The sequence below is a fragment of the Pygocentrus nattereri genome, chromosome 16 (genome assembly GCF_015220715.1).
Source record: "Pygocentrus nattereri isolate fPygNat1 chromosome 16, fPygNat1.pri, whole genome shotgun sequence".
Taxonomy (NCBI): Eukaryota; Metazoa; Chordata; class Actinopteri; order Characiformes; family Serrasalmidae; genus Pygocentrus; species Pygocentrus nattereri.
The window spans coordinates 15759252-15781778 of NC_051226.1; the positions used below are offsets into that span (position 1 = coordinate 15759252).

The window sequence follows — 22527 nt, forward strand, 5'->3', positions numbered from 1 at the left end:
ACATGTGAACTAGTACAGAACAATGAGCTCAAAAACAGCAGGTAAAGAGGTGATCTTACATTCCTGCACTGAAACCTAATGCAGTTTCTGTCAGCCTCCCTCCCTCTTACCCTACTTCTGCACAGAGACCCCTCTTGTGTGGGAAACAAAACCAAGCCCTGCCTACTGGAGAGCTCGTATTCACTTTAGTTACTGACAGAAAGTACTCAACAGAGTGCCTGAGTGTGTGACCTGAGATGCAGGTGCAGTGGAGTGTGAAACTCACCTTCAGAACCTTGAGAGTGGCGGATTCTCTGATTCATTTCCTCTTTCTCGGCCTTTAGCATTGAGTTTTCCTTCTCCAGCTCCTTCACTCTCTTAGGAGGACAGAAAAATGGTTTTTAACAGCTTTCCATTCCAAAATAACATCACCTGACAAAGATCCTACTTTCACAAGAATTTCATAAAAATGCATCTTGTAGGCATAATGTCTTCATTAATGTGGTAGTGGGTTACATCATCTGTGAACTTGCTCTTGTCCTAATATATAACATGTATGAACTTGAAGAAACTCAGACAAAAAGGCAGGTAATACAATTCATTCAATAATGCAGACATTTAGCTCAGACATGAGATCTATAAAGTTTAAAAGAAAGGCCACTATCAATTTTACTTAATAGTAAGGCAACTGGCATATTAACAGGAAAATCAATTCATTAAATTTAAATTAGGTACAGCTGACTTGAACTGGCTTGAACTGATTAAATGGCAATGAAGGGCTGACATTAATTACATAATGCATGACCTCTTTTACATCCAAGGCCTACTGTCCACTGTCTCTTAGACTGCAGTGAGTGTACATCTCCATACAGTTGATATTCATCCTCTGATTTTCACCTCAATTTTTTCTGATCAATTCATCAGCAGTTTTTGAAAATATAAATAAAAAAACAAAATCAATTTAATCTAGTTTGATAAGGGAAAAAAAAAACACTGAAAACTTTCATATTCATATTTACATATTTATTGACTGCCTACACCCTCACCTGCTCCAGATCAAGCTTCTCACTGCTGTGCTCCTCTTCAAGCTTCTTCCTTTGGGTGTGAGCTTCCTGAAGCGCCGCCCTCAGCTTCTCAAGCTCCTCCTGCAACGAGGTCACCTGAGTGTTGTCTCCTTGACGACTGCGGAGGGTCTCCAGCTCTTTTTGCAGCTTGTTGACTTCCGTGCCCAAAGAAATGTTGGTGACAGACAACTGCTCATTCTGAGTCTTGTACTCTTTTGTCTGTGGAAATAAACAAGACAGATGAAGACTTAGCTAACAAACATGGCTTTTAAATGATTAAAAGAATTAGGCACAATTAATCACTTTTGTCCTATTAGCTCAAATTTGACCCTAACGAAAGTTTTTTGTTATAGCTGTAGTTTTATTAATTTCAGTAATTCAATGTAGAATACATGGATCACATGAACTGACATGAAAATCATGTGATTCCCAAGTGTGAACATGAAAATAAGGTGTCCAGTTTTCATCTCCATGTCCAGTCTGGGCAACAGTGGCTGCACGTTTCTTCTGTAATTATAGCATCTCACTGTTAAGCTGCTATATATCAACTTATTACAAGGGGAAATAGTTTTCCCACTTTGCTGTTGCTTTTATTAAGTTCCCTGCTTGTTGATTTATCAATAGTTTTCCTTTAAGCATTACCAAGTGTAGTTTCTTTAAGTGCTACCGTTACTGATATTATGATATAGCCAGTGTCATCATTGTATTTTGCTTACTAAAACACTATGTTCTATTGGTTGACTGATTTGTTGATTGAATGAAACAAAAGTAAAAAAGAAAAACAAAGATCATTGGTCAGTTTCACATGTATATGTACATGTGATGTGTAAGACATGCAAAATCTAAAAATTGCTTGGGGATTACTGCTGTAATGATCAACTTGCTTTGTGTGGTTTCTGACAATGTTATCTATTTGTACAGATAACGACCACGTAAGTTAGCGTAATTGAGAACACTTAAATATGTTGTGAGGCTACTGTGTCATGAGTTAGGCACACAGTTTGCATAATGAATATCTGTTGGCTAAAAGCTCCCTTTACATGTTAACCACATTAACCTTGTAGCATTAGTGCAAAACTAAAGAAGCAAATTTTGAATACTAAATATGTCTTGGATGATCAGCTATATTTAGGGGGTGGTAAAGAGATAACTAAATTAGGTTTTTGGTGGAACAATTGCTTTAGATTTATTATTGGGGGAGGCTTATAGTTAACACTACTGTTATCACTACTATATAAATGAAGGATGTGACTGTGTGCAACAGATTAGATAATTCTGCAATGAATTCTATGGTGTATTAACAGAGGCCTCCTATACCTGATCATCCATCTTTCTCTGAAGCTGGACAATCTTGTTCTCCATGCCAGTGTTGAGTTTCTTTAAGTGCTCCGCTGAGCGAGCTTCGATTTTAAGCTGTTTGAACTGCCGCTTAGCGAGGACACGGCGGTAGGCACACTGGATGACGATTGCAGCATTCCGGGCACGGAGGAACTTCTTTCTCTCCAGCCATCCGCGTACTGTTTTCTGGATGATAATTGCTTTGTGGTGGAGAAGGAACTGAATGGATTGAGAGAAAAAAAGAGGAAAATTTGTCTTTAGAATGAAGAGTGAAAAGAACTCCACAGAAAGTGACACTACAAACAAAATTTTCATGTGCCAAAAGCAGGTTTGTGTTATGCAACATTCTGCTGAAAACTCTAAATGCAAAGCTTGTTGTTTCCAATCTTCTAAACTGCTCAGAGCACAGCTGGTGAGGGGGGAGGGGTAGATCAGAGAGGAGAAGAGTAAGAGAGACAGGGGAAAAAAACTGCAAAATAAAAGAAAAAAGGAGAAAGAAAGGACACGCAAAAGAAAGAAGACAGAAAGAAAGGAAATAAGCAATAAGAAAACCAAAAGAAAGCAAGCATGCAAGAAAGAAGGAATGAAAAGAAGGACATAAGCAAAAAGTACTGGAAAGCACAAAATCAAGAAAGAAAGATGAAATAGGATGCAAATATTGGAAAAGCAGGCAAGCAGACAAGAAAGAAAGAAAGACAAAGAAAGCAAGAAAATAGAGGAAATAAATATGACAACAAAAGCATGAAAGAAATAAAGGAAATAAACAAAGAAAAAATAAGCAAAAAGTCACATAATGGAAAGTAATCACAGAAGAAAGAAAGAAATAAAAAGAACGAAACAGTGCTAGGGGAGGTAGAGTGCAGTACAGTATGTTACCTCCTGGTATAGCCTTCGTGTGAACATGCCCCGGGTGAAGGCCTGGATAGTGATGACAGCCTTACGAACAGTCAGATACGCATGCCGTACCCGTACCATCCGGTACTGCTTCTGACAGATAAGGGCTGCTCTGGTGAGTCGCAAGTACTCAGCATACCTGAGAAAGAGAGGGAGAAAGAGAGAGAGAAAGAGAGAGAATGAGGCGACACTAAACAGAAGAGAGCGAAAGGGCTCAGTTAAGTGACTACAGTAAATCAATGCAAAGTAGGTGCTATCTAATTCAAACGAACCTGCGTGCCAAGTACCCACGTCCATATCTCTGTAGTGTGATGGCAGACTTGCGGATCTTGAGGTAACGTGTCCTCTGCAGCCATCCCCGCACGGTTTTCTGAATCTTAATGCAAGCAAAGCGGAACTTGTCTGCCCTTAGCTTTTCCAGGTACGCTACCTGGCCTGCTCTGAAGAAGATCTTAGTCTTTCCAAACTGGAACTTGTCTGGATCCTGAGAGAAAGATGAAGTGGAGAGTGCGTCATGCTCACTTGGATGATCAAGCAATAATCATTAATTTAACAGTACAAAAGCAGTTTTAAATGGGTCATTTTTTAATGTGGAATAGGAGTTCCTCTCTCATTTTCACAACTTTATATACAGTAAAATCCTATTACAGCTCCCCTATGCAAAGCTAATAGAACAATTAACCAAATCTATTAGACAAATCCATAGCCGAACTTAATAACATCACTCCTGCTTTCCCATATTACCATAGCCTGGAGAGACTGATGCTGATTATACAGTTTTTCATCAGGCCCTCATCAGGCCTGCGTGCCAGCTTTAGGAGAGCGGGGAGTGCGGAAATGCTGAGCTAAAGCCATTAGAGCCAACACTCTGGAGAGGGGTGCGGCCAAGTTCACAAATTGAAATTTATTGAGATGATGGTGATGAAAAACGATATTTTCAAAATGCCAAAGGCTAAGTAGCACCAAAAAAATGAGAGAGGAATTTATCTCGCATTTTTCATCGCTGTGAACAGCACAACCCTGTGACGTGTATTGCAGGATCAGGGAGTACTTTTATTTCAAACCATTTTATCAGCTGTGCGCATTGTAATAATCCCAGACTTGAACCGTTACCTTGATCAAGGTCTCTAGCAGATTTCTGCAGACTTGTTTCTTATCACCAATAGTCATGTCTTTCTTCTTCATGAGCACCCGATATCTGTTATAGAAATCTGAATATGTCCACCTGAAATCATACATTATTTACATTATTAGACACCAGGGTATACAATGTTGTGTAGTTTAACAGCGTACTGTATGTCATACTAACATTTTTTGTCAACTTGAATAGTGTGGATTAATGTTCTAAATGCTTTGTGAACACTCACTGCAACTCAACCAACAATAGTAGCATTTAGCTGAGCAGCTTTTAAATATCCTGCTGATACACATGATATAAATATCTTAAATGTTCTTCTGATTTTACATGATGGGACACTATATAATAGTAATACAGTTCTACAACAACATACAACTGTCATACAAGTTGCTCTATCCTTTGCTCTACACTGTAACTCCAAAATGACCTTATTTTTAACTAGGCGGACAGATTTAACAAGGACAATAAGAAGAACAAATGTTTTTTACTTCTTGATTATACATTTGTTGCCTAGTGATTCCATGCACTCCACCCCAAGAAAAAGGTTTGCCCTGTGAACTGCGTTTTATGTATGATTGGTGATTGGTTTTATGTAACTACTTATATTCACATGGCAAGGAGGCCTGGAGAGACATGTTCTGTTCTGGCTGCCAAGTTACTAGACATCTGAATTTTGCTTCCTTGTGTCGCCTAGGAGCAATATGCACTTAGAATAAAAGTCAAACACCGAAGCAGTGCATTCTGGGGCCCTGTTAATCCCTGATTTCATTCAGACAACTCTAGAACATCTTTCTGTGATGACTTTAAGACAAAGAAAATGGAAAGCAATATCCACTTGATCTTGATCTATTATAATGGAGCTATTATTATTATTATTATTATTATTTATTCTATTTTTCTAGAATTAGTGTTTATTTTTATGATTAGCATTTATTTAGTGTCTATTTATATTCACACTTTTCCTGTTTACTGTGTATTTAATGTTATCATTACATTTACATTTACAGCATTTAGCAGACTTACAAGAAGTGCTTTGTCTATCTAGAGAAAGTATTTTTGCTAGTTACCAATAGCTTAGAGAAAAAGACAGTCCTGAGCTCAGATCCTGCTAGAAACAAATATGTCACTGCAGACACCAAGAGAAAAAGAAACAGAGTTGAACGCAGAACTCTGAGCCATTCAATGCAATACAATAACAATAAGCTACAATACAATAAACTACAATACAGAGTGCAGTACAATAAAATAAGTGCAGCTTATAATTCAATGCTTACACCATGGGGTCTGAGAGTAACGCAATTTCAATACTCTATGTCCTGTACATACTGTGGTATTGACAATAAAAGCTGACTTGACTAAAGTGAGCTGACAATGGCACTAGAGCTAAAACTGCATAATGATATTTAGATATGGTCCATATTTAATTTGATAGTCCTAGTCTATCTACAGACACTCAGTGTTAATAAACTATTTAGTATCTGATTCTCAACAGTGTTAAGGTTAGGTTTAAGATTAGGACTAAGATTAGAGCTAGGACTTAGGTTTTGGGTTGAGTTGGAGGTGTAGGGTTAGAGTGAAATGTTACCTTTAGGGTTAGAGAAATGCTAATGTAATTAGTTGAAAGGGTAAGATATTTTGAGTGAACGCAAGTTAAGATCTACAACAGTCTACAGTAGATTATCCAATGAAGTGTCACTTTATGCACCAATAATTACACAATCTAATTGCCAATCAGCTAATATTTTCATTCTTATCCTTAGTTATGCACCAGACCAAGCTGTGTGTATTGTAAATATTGTTTACTGAAGGTGCAATGTGTAAATTATGTTGGTGTTGTGACCAAATGCTAAAACAAACTAATACATAATACATGCTAACATATTTGGCAAATAAACATGATTTTTTAAAATGGTTTATATACACTTCAAATTAGGGCCTGACTGATATATCGACTGGATCATGAAACTGTACAATAATGACAATCTGTGGTTTTATCAATTTTGGTTCAAATATTGTGCAAAATGCAATTAATTAGAGATTTTCTTGGCCTTGGCATCTAGAGTCTTGAGATCTCCTGATGAGAAGGCAATACTAGTTATGGTTGTGCCTTTGTGGATCCCAATACGAGGCAACATTGTATAATTACATCACTGTGATGCAAACAAATAAAAAAGTATTTAAAAGTATGTAAACTTAAGCTTGAACATGTGAGGAAACAACCCTTTTATGAGGACAACTAATAACAAATAAGAAAAATAATGAAATGAACAGAAATCAAAACTGTAAGGATTATGTATAACTCTACTGCCAGTGCTACAATATTTGTCATTTATTTCAGTTTAAGAAGTGTGACGACTGCTATAATCATGTCTATCAATAAAGTACTGTTTCAACTGCAAGACATGCATATACAACTATATTTGCCAGTATTACTGGTTTTTAGAATTTTTAGCCCCCAAAGAAAATTCAAATCTGTATCGTTCACAAAAATTTCATATCAGTTGAGCTCTACTAGTCAAAGATTCTATAGAGGATTCAGTGAACCTGTCATCATTACCTGGATGGATATCCTGCAGCACTGATGCGGATGGTCTCCAGAACTCCACATGCTCGTAGTTGTTGGACAGCTCTTCTGGAATCAAACCTGTTTGAAGAATCAACAGAAGAGTCTATTAAAATCAGCTCAAATAACTGCATAACATCAGCATCAAAATCTGACTGCAGAATTTAAACATTGTCACAAAAAACCACTACAGACCATACAGAGGAACACAAAAGAACAAAATTTGACCTTACAAAGTCAGGACAGTCCAGAAAATCCTACCTTATTTTTTTCTTAAGGATCGTACACATCTCTCGTGTGAGAGGCATTTGGGAGGCTGCTTCACTCTGAGCTCTGAGCACAAATCTCTGCTGTTTGCTAACAACCCCACCAAGCATGTGACAAAGAAACCTCTCTCAATTTAGTCTTCATGAAGAGGCCCTTGTCTTCAGGAATGTGTGGAAAGGACATAAACAAAACAAGGCAAAGCCCTTTTCAGACGCCAGAGCGATGAATTTACCATTTTCCATGAAAATGTTTTCTGATATATTAATCAGAATGTATTAATACTGCATACAGGAGATGCGAGGACATATGGATTACATGGACAGAGAAGAGTTTGAGCAGTCTCTGTCTGTTGATATCTCTACGCTTATTAAGGTAAACACTGCCGCCCGGATGTCAGAGACACAAAAATCAGGTTTTCAGACACTGAAATATGAAAGAGCATCTATATGATCTGATTTTAATGTTTACACCCATAAATATAAAATTCCAATTGCTTTACATGTAATAGTTCATTAGTGCACTGCCCATTATATTTTGGGGACAGTTTGAAAAATATTCTTTTAATACAAACGAGCATGCTCTCTTTTGTAATTGATTAAATGATTCAGAAATCTGTGTAGACATTGCCGAGTGCTACCTAAGGAACAAGGCCATAATCCACTAATTTTCTCTCCTTTTTACAATAACAATGACTAACAAGTTGCAGAACATGAAACCATATATAAAGTATCAGTTAACAGCTGCTTTATGTTAAGCTTCGCAGGTATGCTTTCATACTTAACAAATAACACTGAAAATCTAATGGCACATTGTCTACAAACTTTTGCATGTAAATAAATAAGAGGAAAAGAAAATCTCTCCGTGACATCTTAAGTGTAGTCACCAGCTCTTTTATAACGTATACACTGTTAGAAATGAACGTATTATGCAGGTACATGATTCATTCATCAAGGTATAAACAATGCAAGTGTACCCTCAAAGGTACAACAGTGGTTTAAGGGTCCAATGGTGTACCTTACACGAGTTTTTCCTAGTGGAAAAGTAGATATTTGTATCTTTACATAAACAAACGTTTTAAATCAGAACAATAAAATAAAAAGCTTGGAGACGAGACGGGGTGTGTGTAGTCAGTAAAGTTTGGAAAATATCACTTTAATGGATTATGGTACAATTATGTTCCCTGACTAAAGGTACTGGGATGTACCCCTGAGGGTACCACCACAGTGACAAGAGGGGTACTGCCCCAGTGACAGAGTAGTACCTTTTTTCAGTGGCAATTCAGTGGTAATTCAGTGGCAGCTGGAACCCAGCAGAGGCTCAGAGCTCAGTTTCAGAGCTCATGAGCAAACTGCTGTTTATTAGCTACAACATAAGGTCAATAAGACTCCATGTCAAGGCAGGTATGCACAACAGATAACAAAAGGTCTCCCCTTGCTACAAACTCAAGGTGTATACCTGATGGTAGACACCAACTGAACAGCCCCAAGGGCAATACAAATGAAGACCAGCACTGGGGCTGAAGCAACACATTCAAACCTGGCAACATCAACCCCCCAGTGCTACAATACAATCGGTTATTATCCAAAATAACCCTGCACAAGTATATGTACAAGACACACTAATTCTAGGTGGTACCTATACATTCAATTACAATCTTTTATGAACACAGTTAGCATTTTTAATGTTAATATTGAAGCCATGATCAGTACTGCAAGTCTGTGTCAAATAGTGTTTAACAGTCTAATGGGTAGTTTTGACTGGATTGCTTCCTTCCATTTTTGACATTTAAAATTACACCATGGGGAGCATTATCTTAACAGAAAGCACAATATTTAATTTCCAGTTAACTTGGCGATTTACTTACCTTTTTATCTATCAATACAATTTACGCTTAGCAATACAGACACCAGTGCCAGTATAGCAGGACAGACTGTATATCATCTAGCTTTGCAATATACACACTATTTATTTAGTGTATCTATTCATGAATTGGGACTATAGATTAGACGACTACATAGACATTATAAGTATAAACAACACTTACATAAAGGCCTCTTTGTCATCATTGGGTTTAATGCAGCGCACATAATGAGGGGTAGTAGCATTGAGAGTCTCCATCAGAAGATGTAAGGAATTCCGAAACTAGAAGAGAGATATTACAAACATTGTTTGAATTGCTGTGCCCATATTAAAACACAATACAGACACAAAAATCAACTTAAACTACAATCTGGTAAGGTTTTAAGCTTTTTGTCCACCTTTACTGAGTACTGGTAATAATACATACATCATTTTTGAACATGAGAGTTTTCTGTTCATGGACTTCATGTACTTACCTGGTGGCCCACAGTTTTGCGGTGCTCACGGTTGTGGCCTTTGATGATGGGCTTAGCAGGACGGATGTTGATTCTGTTACTCTTTCCAGATGAGGGTGGAGCTGGAACCTCTTTTCTATCCTGGAAGAGATCTGCCACTAGCTGAAACTGAGGGCAGAACACCACAAGCATCAGAACAATGTTGTTGAGTTGAGCAGACACGAGAAGCGAGTTTTTAATTGCTTTTACCTCTTAAAATATACTGAAATGCTCCAAATTGACTAGTGATCCATCAATAAAAACGTACCTCCTTGATAAACTGTCAATGATTAGTTGGCAATTTTAATGATAATGTAGAAATAAATACATTCTGCCAAGTGACAAATGCATTTTTGTCAAATTGTCTTTTCAAAATATTTTTCCCCCAAAATATCTTGGAATCTTTTAAAGGCTGTGCATGTTTTGTTACTGTACAAGACCAATTCTAATGTTTGGTCTTTTAAAAAAAAAAAAACACTCTGATTACTTAAATAATCATCCAAATGATCAAGAGAGTACTTGATTGTAGTTATTAGTGACAGCCCTATTTTTTATTTATTATTCATTCCACATGTAATGCACATGGGAGGCCTCTTCTATGTGTTCTTCTAAAAGGGATAAACACACTACATTTCACTGTACCACACACTACAACATACAATCATACAACAGAGAGAGAGAGGAAGCCAAGTTTGTGCTGTTTCAGGGAGAATACTGATAGCCCTATTATGTTTCAGCCACTGATAAGTCTGATGGGACAGATATACAGTAATGCTGACACAATGCATAATAAAGAACAATGACTAACGGCTGGGGTGCAGATAGTGCAGCAAAAAACCAGAACAAATGTCTTTACACTCAGAGCGTGTTTTTATTTGTGGAATTTAGGCACCAATAACATAATTAGAACATGTGTATAGCTGATATCTTGCAGCCTGATATCTTGTTTTTTCAGACATTGAAAAATGCAACATTATATTCTGCTAGATTTTTCCCAAATAGGTGCCACTCAAGCAATGTCTCTTGTGTCTGGATGGCTACAACTAAGCTAAAGGATCAGTAGTTTCTTAGCAACCTAGAACCTCTGGGCAAACATCAGAGGTTTGTGTTCTGCATATCTATTCTGTGTATTGGAGTGAAAAAAGAGGGAATCTGTTTAAACCTTTAACATACTTATCCTGAAATAGCACTCACTAAATCTGTGTATTATGATATTTACTGCATATTTCTTCACTTAAGATGATCATCTTTAATGGAGTAATGGAATTTGTATCAGTAACAGCCAATACTCAAAAGGTTCACTCTCAGTATCAGAATCAAAACAGAAAAAAATGGTATTGTGGTTTAAGTGAAATACAGAAGAAACAACAGATTGGTGTCAAGATCAGTCGAGACTCAAGATTTCAATACTGGTAATGGCATGGGAAAAGAAAAAAGGTTATTGTGCCATTTCTATTTGCATCCTTTGTTTTGTATGATTTACTTTTGTCTGTTTTACTGCCAGTACACTGACACTGCGCAAAGGAAACATCTCAAAGGAAATCTTCATAAAAATTTTAAGAAGCAAAAATTCTTCAGCAGGCCTAGATAGTTTGTGGTGCACGTTCCATAAACTACAAAGACACTTCAGTTAAAGCTATATTTAAACTGAAAATTCATTAGTTCCACCCTAAGCTAATTAACGGCTACTCCAGGTTTTAAAGGTTTTGTTTCTCTGTATTATCAGCTCACCAGCAGCGAAGAGTTCAAACCTCAAGCAGTTTTCTGTTTATGTACAAATCAACTTATCTCGCCTTCCTCTGCACACTGTCTCCAGCCTCAGGACATAACACAAAGAAAGTGAGGTGAGTGTTGACCTAGAATAAGTCAATCCTCTCTGCTCAAGAGATGTGATGCATACGGCTGTTATTCTTATATCTTGATTGGCCCATACTGTGTCTGCTGGGTGTAGATCAGGTCAGGATGTGTTTGTCTAAAGGGGAACATTATGAAATCCTTATCCATTTAAATCTTTTAACCACTCAGTCACAGAACATGTGATTAACTAAGTTTGCAGCTGCACAGAGTTCTACACAATTACACGGGGGTTCAGTTTCAGGAGACAAATACAGTCGAGCTTCAGCAGAGACAGGAGAGTGGCATGTGTTCTGTTTCTAAACAGATTACTGGTGAAACAGTCAAATGACCTAATTTCTATGGCGGGATTTCCAAAATTAGGCACTGCAAATTTTCCGGGTTTAAAAAGAATATTTACCTCCCTGTACTTTCTTCTTACAACACTCAGGATCAGCTACCATTTTGTTTACAAATATTTAGTTTGAGATAATGTTAAAATGTTAGTCTTGTCTCTTCAAGACCTTGTAATTTATGCTAAACCTTTCCCACCTTCAGTAGCTGCATTCTCATGAGAAATATATACCAAAACCTCAAAGCTTGTTAGTTCAACAAAAATTGTAATAGGAAGTGCAATGTCCAGTAAAGACCAGTGCTATCAAAAGCAGAAAGTCAGATGGCTAAACTCCCTGTTAATTTGATCAAACTGTAAGAAATATATTAAAATAAATAAATATAAATATGACATAAAATAACAATAAATAAAATAAAAAATAAAAAGTATGTATAAAGTATAAAAAAATGCACAAATAAAAAAGGTTTTGGGGGTCTACTGGAAAGTTGTTCATACCACATGGTTAAATAGCAAGTACAACTTCACCCAGTTGGGTACTTATTTAAGATACGTCTACACATGGAAAAAGAAAGCATGGAGTTCCAGATAATATGTCTTATGTGCATTTTCTTTTCATGTATCATAAAGCACACAGTACATGAGGTATATTTTTCTTTCTTATTCATAACTAAGTTCACAGTTTTCTCACCAGCATAAGAGGCAAAATGTCTGGTAAACTTGTGTATCCTCTTGGATCTTGGAGCTTCTCACTTATAAGTATAACTTTAAATAAGTGTAATTTGGTAGAGATTTGGTATTTGCTGGTTTCCGACACCAGCATTAGAACATGCGATCATGCACACTTATATAAACGTTAATGACTGACCACGAAGACAGACTCAAATATTATGTATATAGAGTTAAAAGTAAGTCATTCACAAATAGAGTAAACATTTTAGAAAGAAAAATTTTAAAAAGCATAAATATATGAACTGCAACAATTGTAATCCCTAAAATAAGAACATCCATCTAAAACATTAGTTTTTCAAATAAACTGAGCACATCAGCACCACTCCCTAGCCTTGTTTGACATGTTGGGCTTTCAAAGTTAAAGTGCTAAAGGGTTCTATGAAAATGTTCACAGCAAAATATGACCAAGTTTGTTAATGCACATCAAAGATTCTCTCCTAATGGAGGAGAGGTCTCTTTTCCTGTCTCACCTTGCTGGCCTTAAGGATGTTGATCTGCTCCTCATACACAGTGTCTCTATTCTTCTCCAGGAAGCCATCGCACTGATACTCAACCTGATAGAGGAAACATTGTCATCGGGTTGAACATGTACACTGAAAAGTCAGAAAAACACACTTGAGAATTTCTAAATCTGTAACACGGCACCTTGAAAATTAAGATGCGATCTAGTATGGAGGAAAAAAAGGTTAAGCTCTCTCAGTTGTATTCACTTTTGTCTGTCAAAAGCTCTTAAGTACTGTGTTACAGGATCCTGTATCCTCTGACACAGCTCCGATTTCAAATGTTGTCTTCCAGAGCCAAAAGTAGAACTAAGCTATTCCTGGGTTCTTAATGACAGTAAAACTACTATTAGAAACCACCAGAGGCAATCTGCAGGTAACACACCTCACTGAGACAGGAAAAGATGAGACAATATTTACACAAACACGCCTTTTATACATCTATGTCATGGAGTGTGTTTTGTAATGAAATTTTAAGTGGTGATGCAAATTACAGACCAAGTGTCAAAATACACACCCCTGCAGAAGATTAGCTTATAATTAGTCTTACTGTATGTCACATGAATTAATTACTGCACATGGTTTTGCAATATTAGCCTGCATACTCTTTATAACAAGAATAAAGGTCACTGTATAAGCACTCTTCTGCTGATGCACTCTTAATAATAAAAGGTTTGGAATTATTTGCCATTAAATGTGAATTTAAATGTTAAAACTATACACCAAAAGGAATTTTTTTAACATGATGAAGTCTGGATATAAAATTTCATTATAACTGATTATTATAGCTTTCTAATTTTTTTTTATAATCCTCCAGCTTCTGGCTTTGTTTCTTGTTCTGGAGAATCGAACAAATCTTCATTTTTGTTTATAGCTTCCAAATGTCCTAGTAATTATTTGAAACCTGAAGCTGTACAGGACTAGCGTATAAGAAGCTTTTTCTTTTTTTTTTTATCCACATTTATCCACAACCAAACCTGTTTTAATTTAACTGAAAACACTGATTCCAAATTTTAGGTAAGTGATTCCAAACTTTTGAACTTTCAGCCAACAACTTGGAACACTTTAGCTCTGAAAGACACTAAAAATCTTTAAAGTATTCTGGAACTCTCTTGAGAGAACAGCGCCTGAATACATTATCCATACACATAAGCTTCTGGACATTACAGTGCTCCAGCATTGCTTTTCTATATAAGTAATATGGAGACAAAGCATTGATCCTCTTCTTATTCTGCAGCACTTCAGAGACCAATTTGCAGCCTCCAAACAGACAGTTCAGATAATGTTTGGGAGGACCCAGCACAATGTGTGTTGCAATTCAGACCAAATGCATCCACAGTATGATGCAATTTTAATCCAGGTTTAACTGAAGATGACCCACCTTATCCGCAAAGTGGACAACAATGAAGGAGCTGTTGGACATCCGTGGCTTCTCAAAGTGCTGGCTGCTCAGGTGTTTGCTGTAAAGCTTCTGAGCCCAGTTCTGATCTGTTCCTTTAGGAACCTGTGAGAGTAAAAAGAGTGAGAAAAGGCAAGAATACCAACAACGGCTTCTATTTGGGTTACCTATTGCGGGACTCATTTGATGCTGCTCCAAATAATGCTCAATAACTTCAAAGATTTTTCATGCTAGACCGGATGGGAAAAATGAATAAATAACCTATTCATTTTCAAAAGTCTTTAAATGTGGATGAGCCATTAAATGCAAATATGCAGCTCAGGCAGACATGAGTCTAGTTTAATAAGAGTGTTTTAGCTCATCATTCACTTTCTGGAGAACTAAATTCCATCGCTCAGAACAGAACTAACCTTGCACTCCTCATCTAGCAGGTCCAGGATACCAAGCTTGGCCTCTATGAGGTCAATGCAGGGTTGGTTGTCATAAAAGTCAATGAGTGTCCATGGGATCTGCTCCTTCATGTACTCCTCTTGCTCCAGTTTAAACACATGCTGCAAGAATTACATGGAAAACACATTAATTAATAATTCTTTTTTTTTAATTTATAATGCTGTTTCAGGCATGCATGATCTCTGTGACTGAATACAGTCATGCATATTTCACACAGGGAATATGGACATACGGAAAAAAAACAGGAAAAAAATGTGCCAGTGGGTAGCTTTCTTCTCCATTACTCACCGAGTTAAACTGCTGCTGAAGTTTTTCATTGGCATAGTTGATGCAGAACTGCTCAAAGCTGTTGATCTCAAATGTTTCAAATCTGTTAAGACATAAAACTGGCTGGTTTGTGAAGGCTATTTTTCCTAAAAAGAGCTAAATCCTAGCATATACAAACTTTTCAGCTCTAATTCTTCCTTTTCTAAGGACATGTCACTTTAGGAAAAGACCTAAAGACCAAAAGACTAATGTTCCATATATTATAAATCAATCACTGCATAAAACACGAATAACAAAAACAAAATACACAAAACATTCTGATAAATCTTACACAGGTACTGCCAAGTGTAATACATCCCAGTACAATTACCCATAAATGTCCAGCACGCCGATGAAGGAGTGCTGCTTGGAGGAGGTGTACAGAGCCTTGTTGATATGCTCTACTATCCAGTCAAAGAGATGGGCATAAATGTGTTTGGCCAGAGCATCACGAGCATTAGCTGCCTGGGCACGAGACATGTTCTTCACATAGGTCTCAGATGTGGTAACCAACTTCCTATGGCAAAGCCAGTGTTCCATTTGCTCCAGCTCCACACCCAGCAACTGGCAATAATGCTGCAGGTGAGGGTCATTTCTCTGCAATGTGAAACAGTTTCAGGGACTGATTTAAACTCTCAAATCACAAGGTTATTAATCCTAAAACTTATTAATCCTATAAAAATTACTTTTGAAAGTGAGGAAAAGAAGACTTCAACCACATACAAGTTCAGTGCACAGTAAACAGTAGTTCTAAGTAGAGGTAGGCAATATGACGATATTTTGTCATTATTGTGACCAATTTTGTTGGTCATGATCATGATATGCAATATGTTTCTGTGGGCATATTGTAGATATCGTCACTGCTTAAAGAACACTGACCAACTCCATGTTTCATTGAAAAGGGAGCACGTTTATTCCTGTTAAAGTGGTTAGTGCAGTACAGAATGTGAAATGTTAAGAATAAACATCATTGTATTCAGAGTTTTTGATGGTAGTGTTGCACCAATAGTGTAGTGTGACTGTGTATTATATTTATTGCCATATTGCCCACCCCTACTTCTAAGGTTATACAACTTTTTGATTCTCCAGACCAATTACATCTTAATGATTATTATTCATTAATTACATGGGAAACACTGTAAACTGGTTTGTGTTAGTCTTAAATTACAGAAGTAAGAAACTTAAGACTAGTACTGCATAAAACCAGTCACAATGGCCATTACACAGAAGCTGTTTATTTTTACAGCATTAGGAAAAAAGAAGAAAACATACATTTAACTGATAATTACACAAAAGCTGTAACAATTAAATATAATATAATTTTATTAGTATTTAGGGTGTCCACATTTTACCCTTATTACAGCTTACATTCTTTTCAGAAGCTCACTTTCAGTTTTTCAAAGAATTCTGCAAATATGTTTTTTCACATCTACAAAATTCAGTCTCAGAAATTGGTAACATTTTCTGCCTCTCATGGTCCAAGCAATCCCAAATACACTCAGTGGTGTTGAGGTCAGGACTCTGGGATAGGCAGTCCATTGTTCTGAGAATACCAGCAGCTTCTTTGTTTTATTTGCAAATATTCTTTGTTGTCTATTTTATTTTCTCAGTGAGGGCTTCTTAGCAGCCACACATGCGTTCAGATTTATAGTGTTGAGTGGTCTTGTCACAGTAGAAAAACGGATAGAAACTCTTGTGGATGCTTTAAGATCTTAAGCAAAAGTGGAGCTTGATTTTCTCCTATTTCTTGCTCAAAGATAAAAGCTTTAAGTACTGTTTATCTGATGGTGAGTGTTTTGGGGGTTTATCAGATTTTGCTCAGTTTTTAGGGGTCCTGTTTTCTCCATGTCTTTTAATAATTTGTTGAATTCTGGTTTTGACTTTCCACTTCCTTATGTTAATTGTCTTACCTATAATATCTCTAGAAATGTCTCCTGAATAATAAATGATGCTTATTTAATGTGTGTTTTGAGTGGAAATTAAACAAATGAAGGGGGGTCTCTGAATCCTGGGCAGTGTTGTACTTTAAAAAGAGAAATTAAATTTAACAAAAGCCAAGGACACATAATTTAAGTGAGAAAGGCTACTATAACACCAGAAATAGGATAAAGTCAAACTGTAATCAAGCACTTACAGAAATATGGCAAGACTCTCCATCTCTCTCAGATACAATGTCCACATTTCCAAGGTGCAAGATGGAGGCAATTATCTTGAAGATACTCATCTGATGGCTCTCTTTAACACCTGTATGACACAACTTTGTGTTAACATGTGCATAAACAAAGTGCCTGACACTTAAAAAGTCTTGATTATATGAAATTTTCAAACCATGGTAGTGAAAAATGTGACCCTCACCCAACAGTGAAAGTGCTTCCCTTGTTCTCTCCAAGTCCTTAGCATCATTCACTCCTTCAATGAAGATGTTCTCACCAAGAGAGGTGTAAGTGAAATCTTCTGCACTGGCTTTAAACAAAGAAAATGTGGTAATGTTTAGAACACTCAACACTTCTCTTAATATAAGGTTACAGAATACATTTGTTTGACAATATTAAAACACTGGCTTTTGCAGTGCTGGCACTGCAGAAGAACACACTGCGTGAAAGAGCCCTCTAATAAATCACCTTCTTTAGTTACTGTGTGCTCTGATCATTGTGACCCAGTCCCAGATACTTCTAATGCGTTTCTCTAGGTGGTGCAACAAACCAAGGCTTTCATATGAGCCAAAGAAAGACATGCTAATTTGGTCAAAATAATGCAGGCAAGTCTGAATTATGTCACATACTGGCCTTATCAATGTGTTTCAGTATACTTCAAGTGATAATGCAGTCATAATATGTGGAAATGTAATTGAGACATGCTTTTTGTTTGTTTATTTTGTGCAAATTTGTAATATGTAAAAGTCAGAAAAAGAGCATCCTATACTCTTCTGTCCAAACCAATGCTAAACAACAATATGCAGTAACAGCAAAGCAGCAAGTAGAAAGTACAATGCGGAACAAATTCTAGCTCTTATCCAAAAGGAAGGTTAGTGGACTACTCACTCAGGGCTAGATCTTTAAACTCTGGTAGGCAGGCTGAAGCACAGAGCTGGTAGAAGATGTGGTAGTTCCTCTCGTCCTCAGCCTGCAAAAATATACTGCCTTCAGCACTAAAGTAAACACTCTGTGAAACACCTTATTTACCAGAGACGTTGAGGAATCGACAGACTCCTGCTGAAGTTGCAATTAAAGCTAAAAGCTTTCCTCCCACACCAGACTCACCTGAAAAACTACTCTGGACTTCTCCAGCAAATATGTCCGCATGTTGGCACCAATGATGTGATATCTCCTGTCAAAGCCAATCTGAATATATTTCCCAAAGCGGCTGCTGTTGTCATTGCGTGTCGTCTTTGCATTCCCGATAGCCTGCAATGACAAAGCATGTATGTGAGAGAATAGCCTGCAATGCTGTCAGCAGGTACAATCTGTTCGTACCAGGGGCTCAAAATAATTGATGCCTGCCATGTGCTTTTGAGAAAGGTGGAAAAAAAGTATGGAAAATATTGAAATTTGTAACTACAATATTATGGTTTGCAGCGGCTTATTTTTATTTTATTCTCATACAAAAGTTAGCAAACACAGTTTGATTATTCCATTTCCAGGCAAAATGGTCATTGAATACAAGCCTTTCAGGAGATATTTCTAAGGAGAACTGTTTGCGAATTTCTGCACATAATGACACTAAAAGCAGGTAAAGTGATCACTCTTCTGTCCTGCACTGAACTGTGGTATTATAGGTCACTGGCAAAAATGTGTGTTTTTGTCTTTCTTTGCATACTGAGAGCTCTATTCTATCATCAGGGCTCATTTGGACTGAGACGATATCACTAATTGAGTGGAAGATTTAGCTGGTCTCCTCAGACGTTCACTTTGCTTCCTGAAGGGCAGACTGAGACTGCCCTGCTCTTATCAGCTCAAACAGGCAGTGTGACACCAGGGTTTAAGCTTCAGTTGAAGTGTGTCTGCACTGTGGAAAGGCAGTGAGGGGAATGGCTCTAGAAACACATCCTCTTTGCTAGCACAGCTCTGTACATGTTTGATAGGTAAGTGTAGTGGCCTCTTAATAATGCAGTGTTCAAGATTCTATATAGAACCATTTTCTGTACAAAAGAACCCTTGGAGAACCTTTCTTTTTTTCTTTATAAGTGTGTATATTGTAAATAAGGCTTTTAAAAAATAGGAAATTATCAACTTTTGAAAAAAAATTTACATTAGCAGAAATGTATTGTTTAACTACATGAAGTAGAATAATAGGCCATGCTTGATTCTATGATACACGCAACTGTCTTCTGTTCTATAAGTACTGACAATAACGTTGCTCTGCTCAGTAAAGGCTTCTGCCCTGCAGGCTCCATTACTTCGGAATGATGCTTCCCAAAAGTGCAATATTAAAGTGATGGATATATGTTTTTTAAAAGCATTTATGTAGATACGAAGACAAAATTTTCACAAATACCCAAGCACAGCTTTTGAAACAGTCGTTCAATAGTTATTATATTACATTATATCAATAGTTTTATACATATATGTGTGTGTGTGTGTATAGGAAGTCCCTATGTAGGTAGCCTTCAAACATGACTAATACATTACCTACACTTAATCAATGCATGATTTGCATTAGAAGTCACAAAGTTGTCAAGTCAGTTCAATAACAATCTTTATTGCAGCACTGTACAAAAGCCATTCATAGTATACTGCACCTCCATAATGGGACTGGAAGCCAGCACTTTCTCCTCTACATTTGTGTCATTGGCTGATCCTCCTACAGTGGCGAAGTAGCGCATGGCGTATTTTGCAGACACAGTTTTCCCAGCTCCTGACTCTCCACTCACAATGATCGATTGGTTCTTCTCATCTCTGTAGAAGGAACAGTGCAAAGTACATGCTTTTTCATGAAGGAAAGATATGTTTCATGACGCATATAAATAACACATTTAACGCTGACTTGCCAAGTGAATGCAATATGAAGAAACTGCTATACACTTATCTAACCTTCATTATCACCATTTGTCAAATGCTGGCTAGTTGGCTAGTGGATTTCTTTCCTGTGTTATGCAACATCACAACTAGGTCTAGTGTACTCCAAGTCATTCTCTAATGGACGCTTCAAGCACCAAATACACAGTAATTTGTTTTTACAATGTCAAGAATATAAAGTCATACGTATGTCCCATATGTACAGTAGTATGCAAAAGCTTTAGGTATAAAAAAAAAAAAACTCTGTAAAAAATATTTTTATAAAATAATACAAAGAGAGTCCAAGATATTAGGCTGTCAGCAGTAAATTGTAAGGATATAGCAATATGTGTATGATCATAAAACACATTTTCTGTTTATATGAGTAGAGCTTTTACAAAAAAGATCTGGTCATGTAAATTCAGATGGAAAAAGATTTCACATGTCAATGTGTTTAAGCATTTTCAAAGCTCTCCTCTAATAACTGATATCAGTTACACATAATTTTATATCTACATTTTACTCTATAGCTATACTCCAGCACAGATTTCATTATTTCATTTCTGTGCTTTACAAACACATATAATTGTAAAGTGACCTTAAGCTTGGGAATGTGCTATATAAATAAAACTCATTATTATCACTATTATTATTAGTAGTAGTAGTAATTGTAGCAGTGGTATTACCAGTAGTCAGCAACTAATTCACATTTCTTAACCTCAATTAAACATCAGAAGCTCACAGTTCTAAATAATATAAAATAGCCCTGTAATAATATATACAATAATATGATGGAGCTACCCAGCATTTTTCTGAAAAAAGTTGGTAATTATCAGTGCATTTAAACATCACTTTTTGCCCTGTGATGGACTGGCGACCTGTCCAGGGTGTATCCTGCCTTCCACTCAATGGCCGCTGGGATAGGCTCCAGCACCCCCCCACGACCCTGAGGGAGAAGCGGCTTAGAAAATGAATGGATGGATGGATATAAATATCAGTGATGCCACTAAAGGACATCAATTTCAGCCAATGGACACATTTCTCATTGTTGGCCCAGTGAGACTTGAGAAAATGGTCTTGCCCTTTCAGTTTTAAAAAGTGAAAAATGTAGAATTTAGAGCAAGTTTACTGTACATTAGCCTTGTTCTGTGTTTTTTTTCTCTTTAGTCAGGACATTTTTGTCCAAGAAAATGTACAAGAACACAGGCAGGTACACACACACACACACACACACACACACACACACACACACTTTTGGGACTGCTGTCTAAGAAACACTAAATACAGTAGAGGGCTTTGATAGGCTCCTAAATTACTGACCTGTAAACTCAGCTCAACTGACAGATACCAAGGTCATCCTAAGTGATGATTAAAAAAAAAATCTTAATATGAGCAGATGACAGCACTACTTGAAATACTAGAGCTACAGAATATTCCTTTGACATTTTTACTCTCCCCCTCATTCATTTTGTTGTCGTGACTCTGACGCGTCACCGAGGAGTCACCAGACCACTGCGGGGGCAGTTTAGACTGAACTTAAACCTGATGTGAACATGGATTTGTCTTTTGTTTTCCACAGGAAAAAAATGCGAAGGCTTCAGGGGAATGAGGACGTGTGCACTATAATTATCCTCCCACTCCATCCATTATAGAGCCAGCAGGCTGAACTTTGAGATTATTCAAGGCTCTCACACTCAAGGTCCAACTACTGAATCAAATGAGGTAATCTGCTGATTACATGCAGTATAAATAACAGCTCCCAAACTTCCTTATGCAGTGCAGGCTATTCATTTGAAGCTACACATAAACCAGTGTGGTTGAGTGCTGCCTGTAACTGAGGATTAAAGCTTAAAAATTTGTTATTAAGATGATGTTCAAGATCTGAGAAGTGTGTGCAGTGCAACTGATTACAAAGAGAAGAGATTAGTGCAAAATATTACGTCAGATTAGTTGACTAACTGTACTGTACATACCTGGCCATCTGTTTATAGGCCTCTTCTGCCACTGCAAATATATGAGGATCCATGTCCCCCATATTTTGCCCACTGTAGGCATTGATGACCTCTTCTCCATAGATCTGCAGCTGTTCATATGGATTAATCGCCACCAGCACAATACCTGTGAAGCAGAGTATTTGCAAGTATTTGAAAACTGTGGGGTCAAGTAACATTTGGCTGCTTTATCTTCATAAATAATTGTGAGATGGATTAAATTCACAAATGAAAGCATTTCTAATAGCACAATGTGCAGAGCACTGTAAGCAATCAAACAAATATAAAAGTAGCTTCTGGGACATATGAAGCCACTGAAAAAGATTACTAGTGAAATGAGAGCATAAGAGCTAATCATAAATCAGAATTAGAC

At 37.0% G+C, this 22527-nt stretch overlaps 1 protein-coding gene across 3 annotated transcripts in view; it reads right to left on the reverse strand.

Annotated features, from left to right (window-relative positions):
• myo5b (myosin VB) overlaps positions 1–22527 on the reverse strand; it is a 74253-nt gene that overhangs the window by 17157 nt on the left and 34569 nt on the right. For all 3 annotated transcript variants that reach the window (XM_037546021.1, XM_037546020.1, XM_017718932.2), the window contains exons 4-23: positions 22137–22281; positions 19908–20064; positions 18430–18573; positions 18211–18292; positions 17525–17632; positions 17304–17413; positions 15501–15766; positions 15152–15233; positions 14824–14964; positions 14396–14518; positions 12985–13068; positions 9580–9726; positions 9288–9385; positions 6971–7057; positions 4389–4500; positions 3548–3759; positions 3258–3414; positions 2361–2600; positions 1026–1262; positions 266–356 (exon numbers count right to left, since the gene is read on the reverse strand). In XM_037546021.1, coding sequence (XP_037401918.1) covers positions 266–356; positions 1026–1262; positions 2361–2600; positions 3258–3414; positions 3548–3759; positions 4389–4500; positions 6971–7057; positions 9288–9385; positions 9580–9726; positions 12985–13068; positions 14396–14518; positions 14824–14964; positions 15152–15233; positions 15501–15766; positions 17304–17413; positions 17525–17632; positions 18211–18292; positions 18430–18573; positions 19908–20064; positions 22137–22281 — 2823 coding nt within the window. The remainder of the gene's footprint in view (positions 1–265; positions 357–1025; positions 1263–2360; positions 2601–3257; positions 3415–3547; positions 3760–4388; positions 4501–6970; positions 7058–9287; positions 9386–9579; positions 9727–12984; positions 13069–14395; positions 14519–14823; positions 14965–15151; positions 15234–15500; positions 15767–17303; positions 17414–17524; positions 17633–18210; positions 18293–18429; positions 18574–19907; positions 20065–22136; positions 22282–22527) is intronic.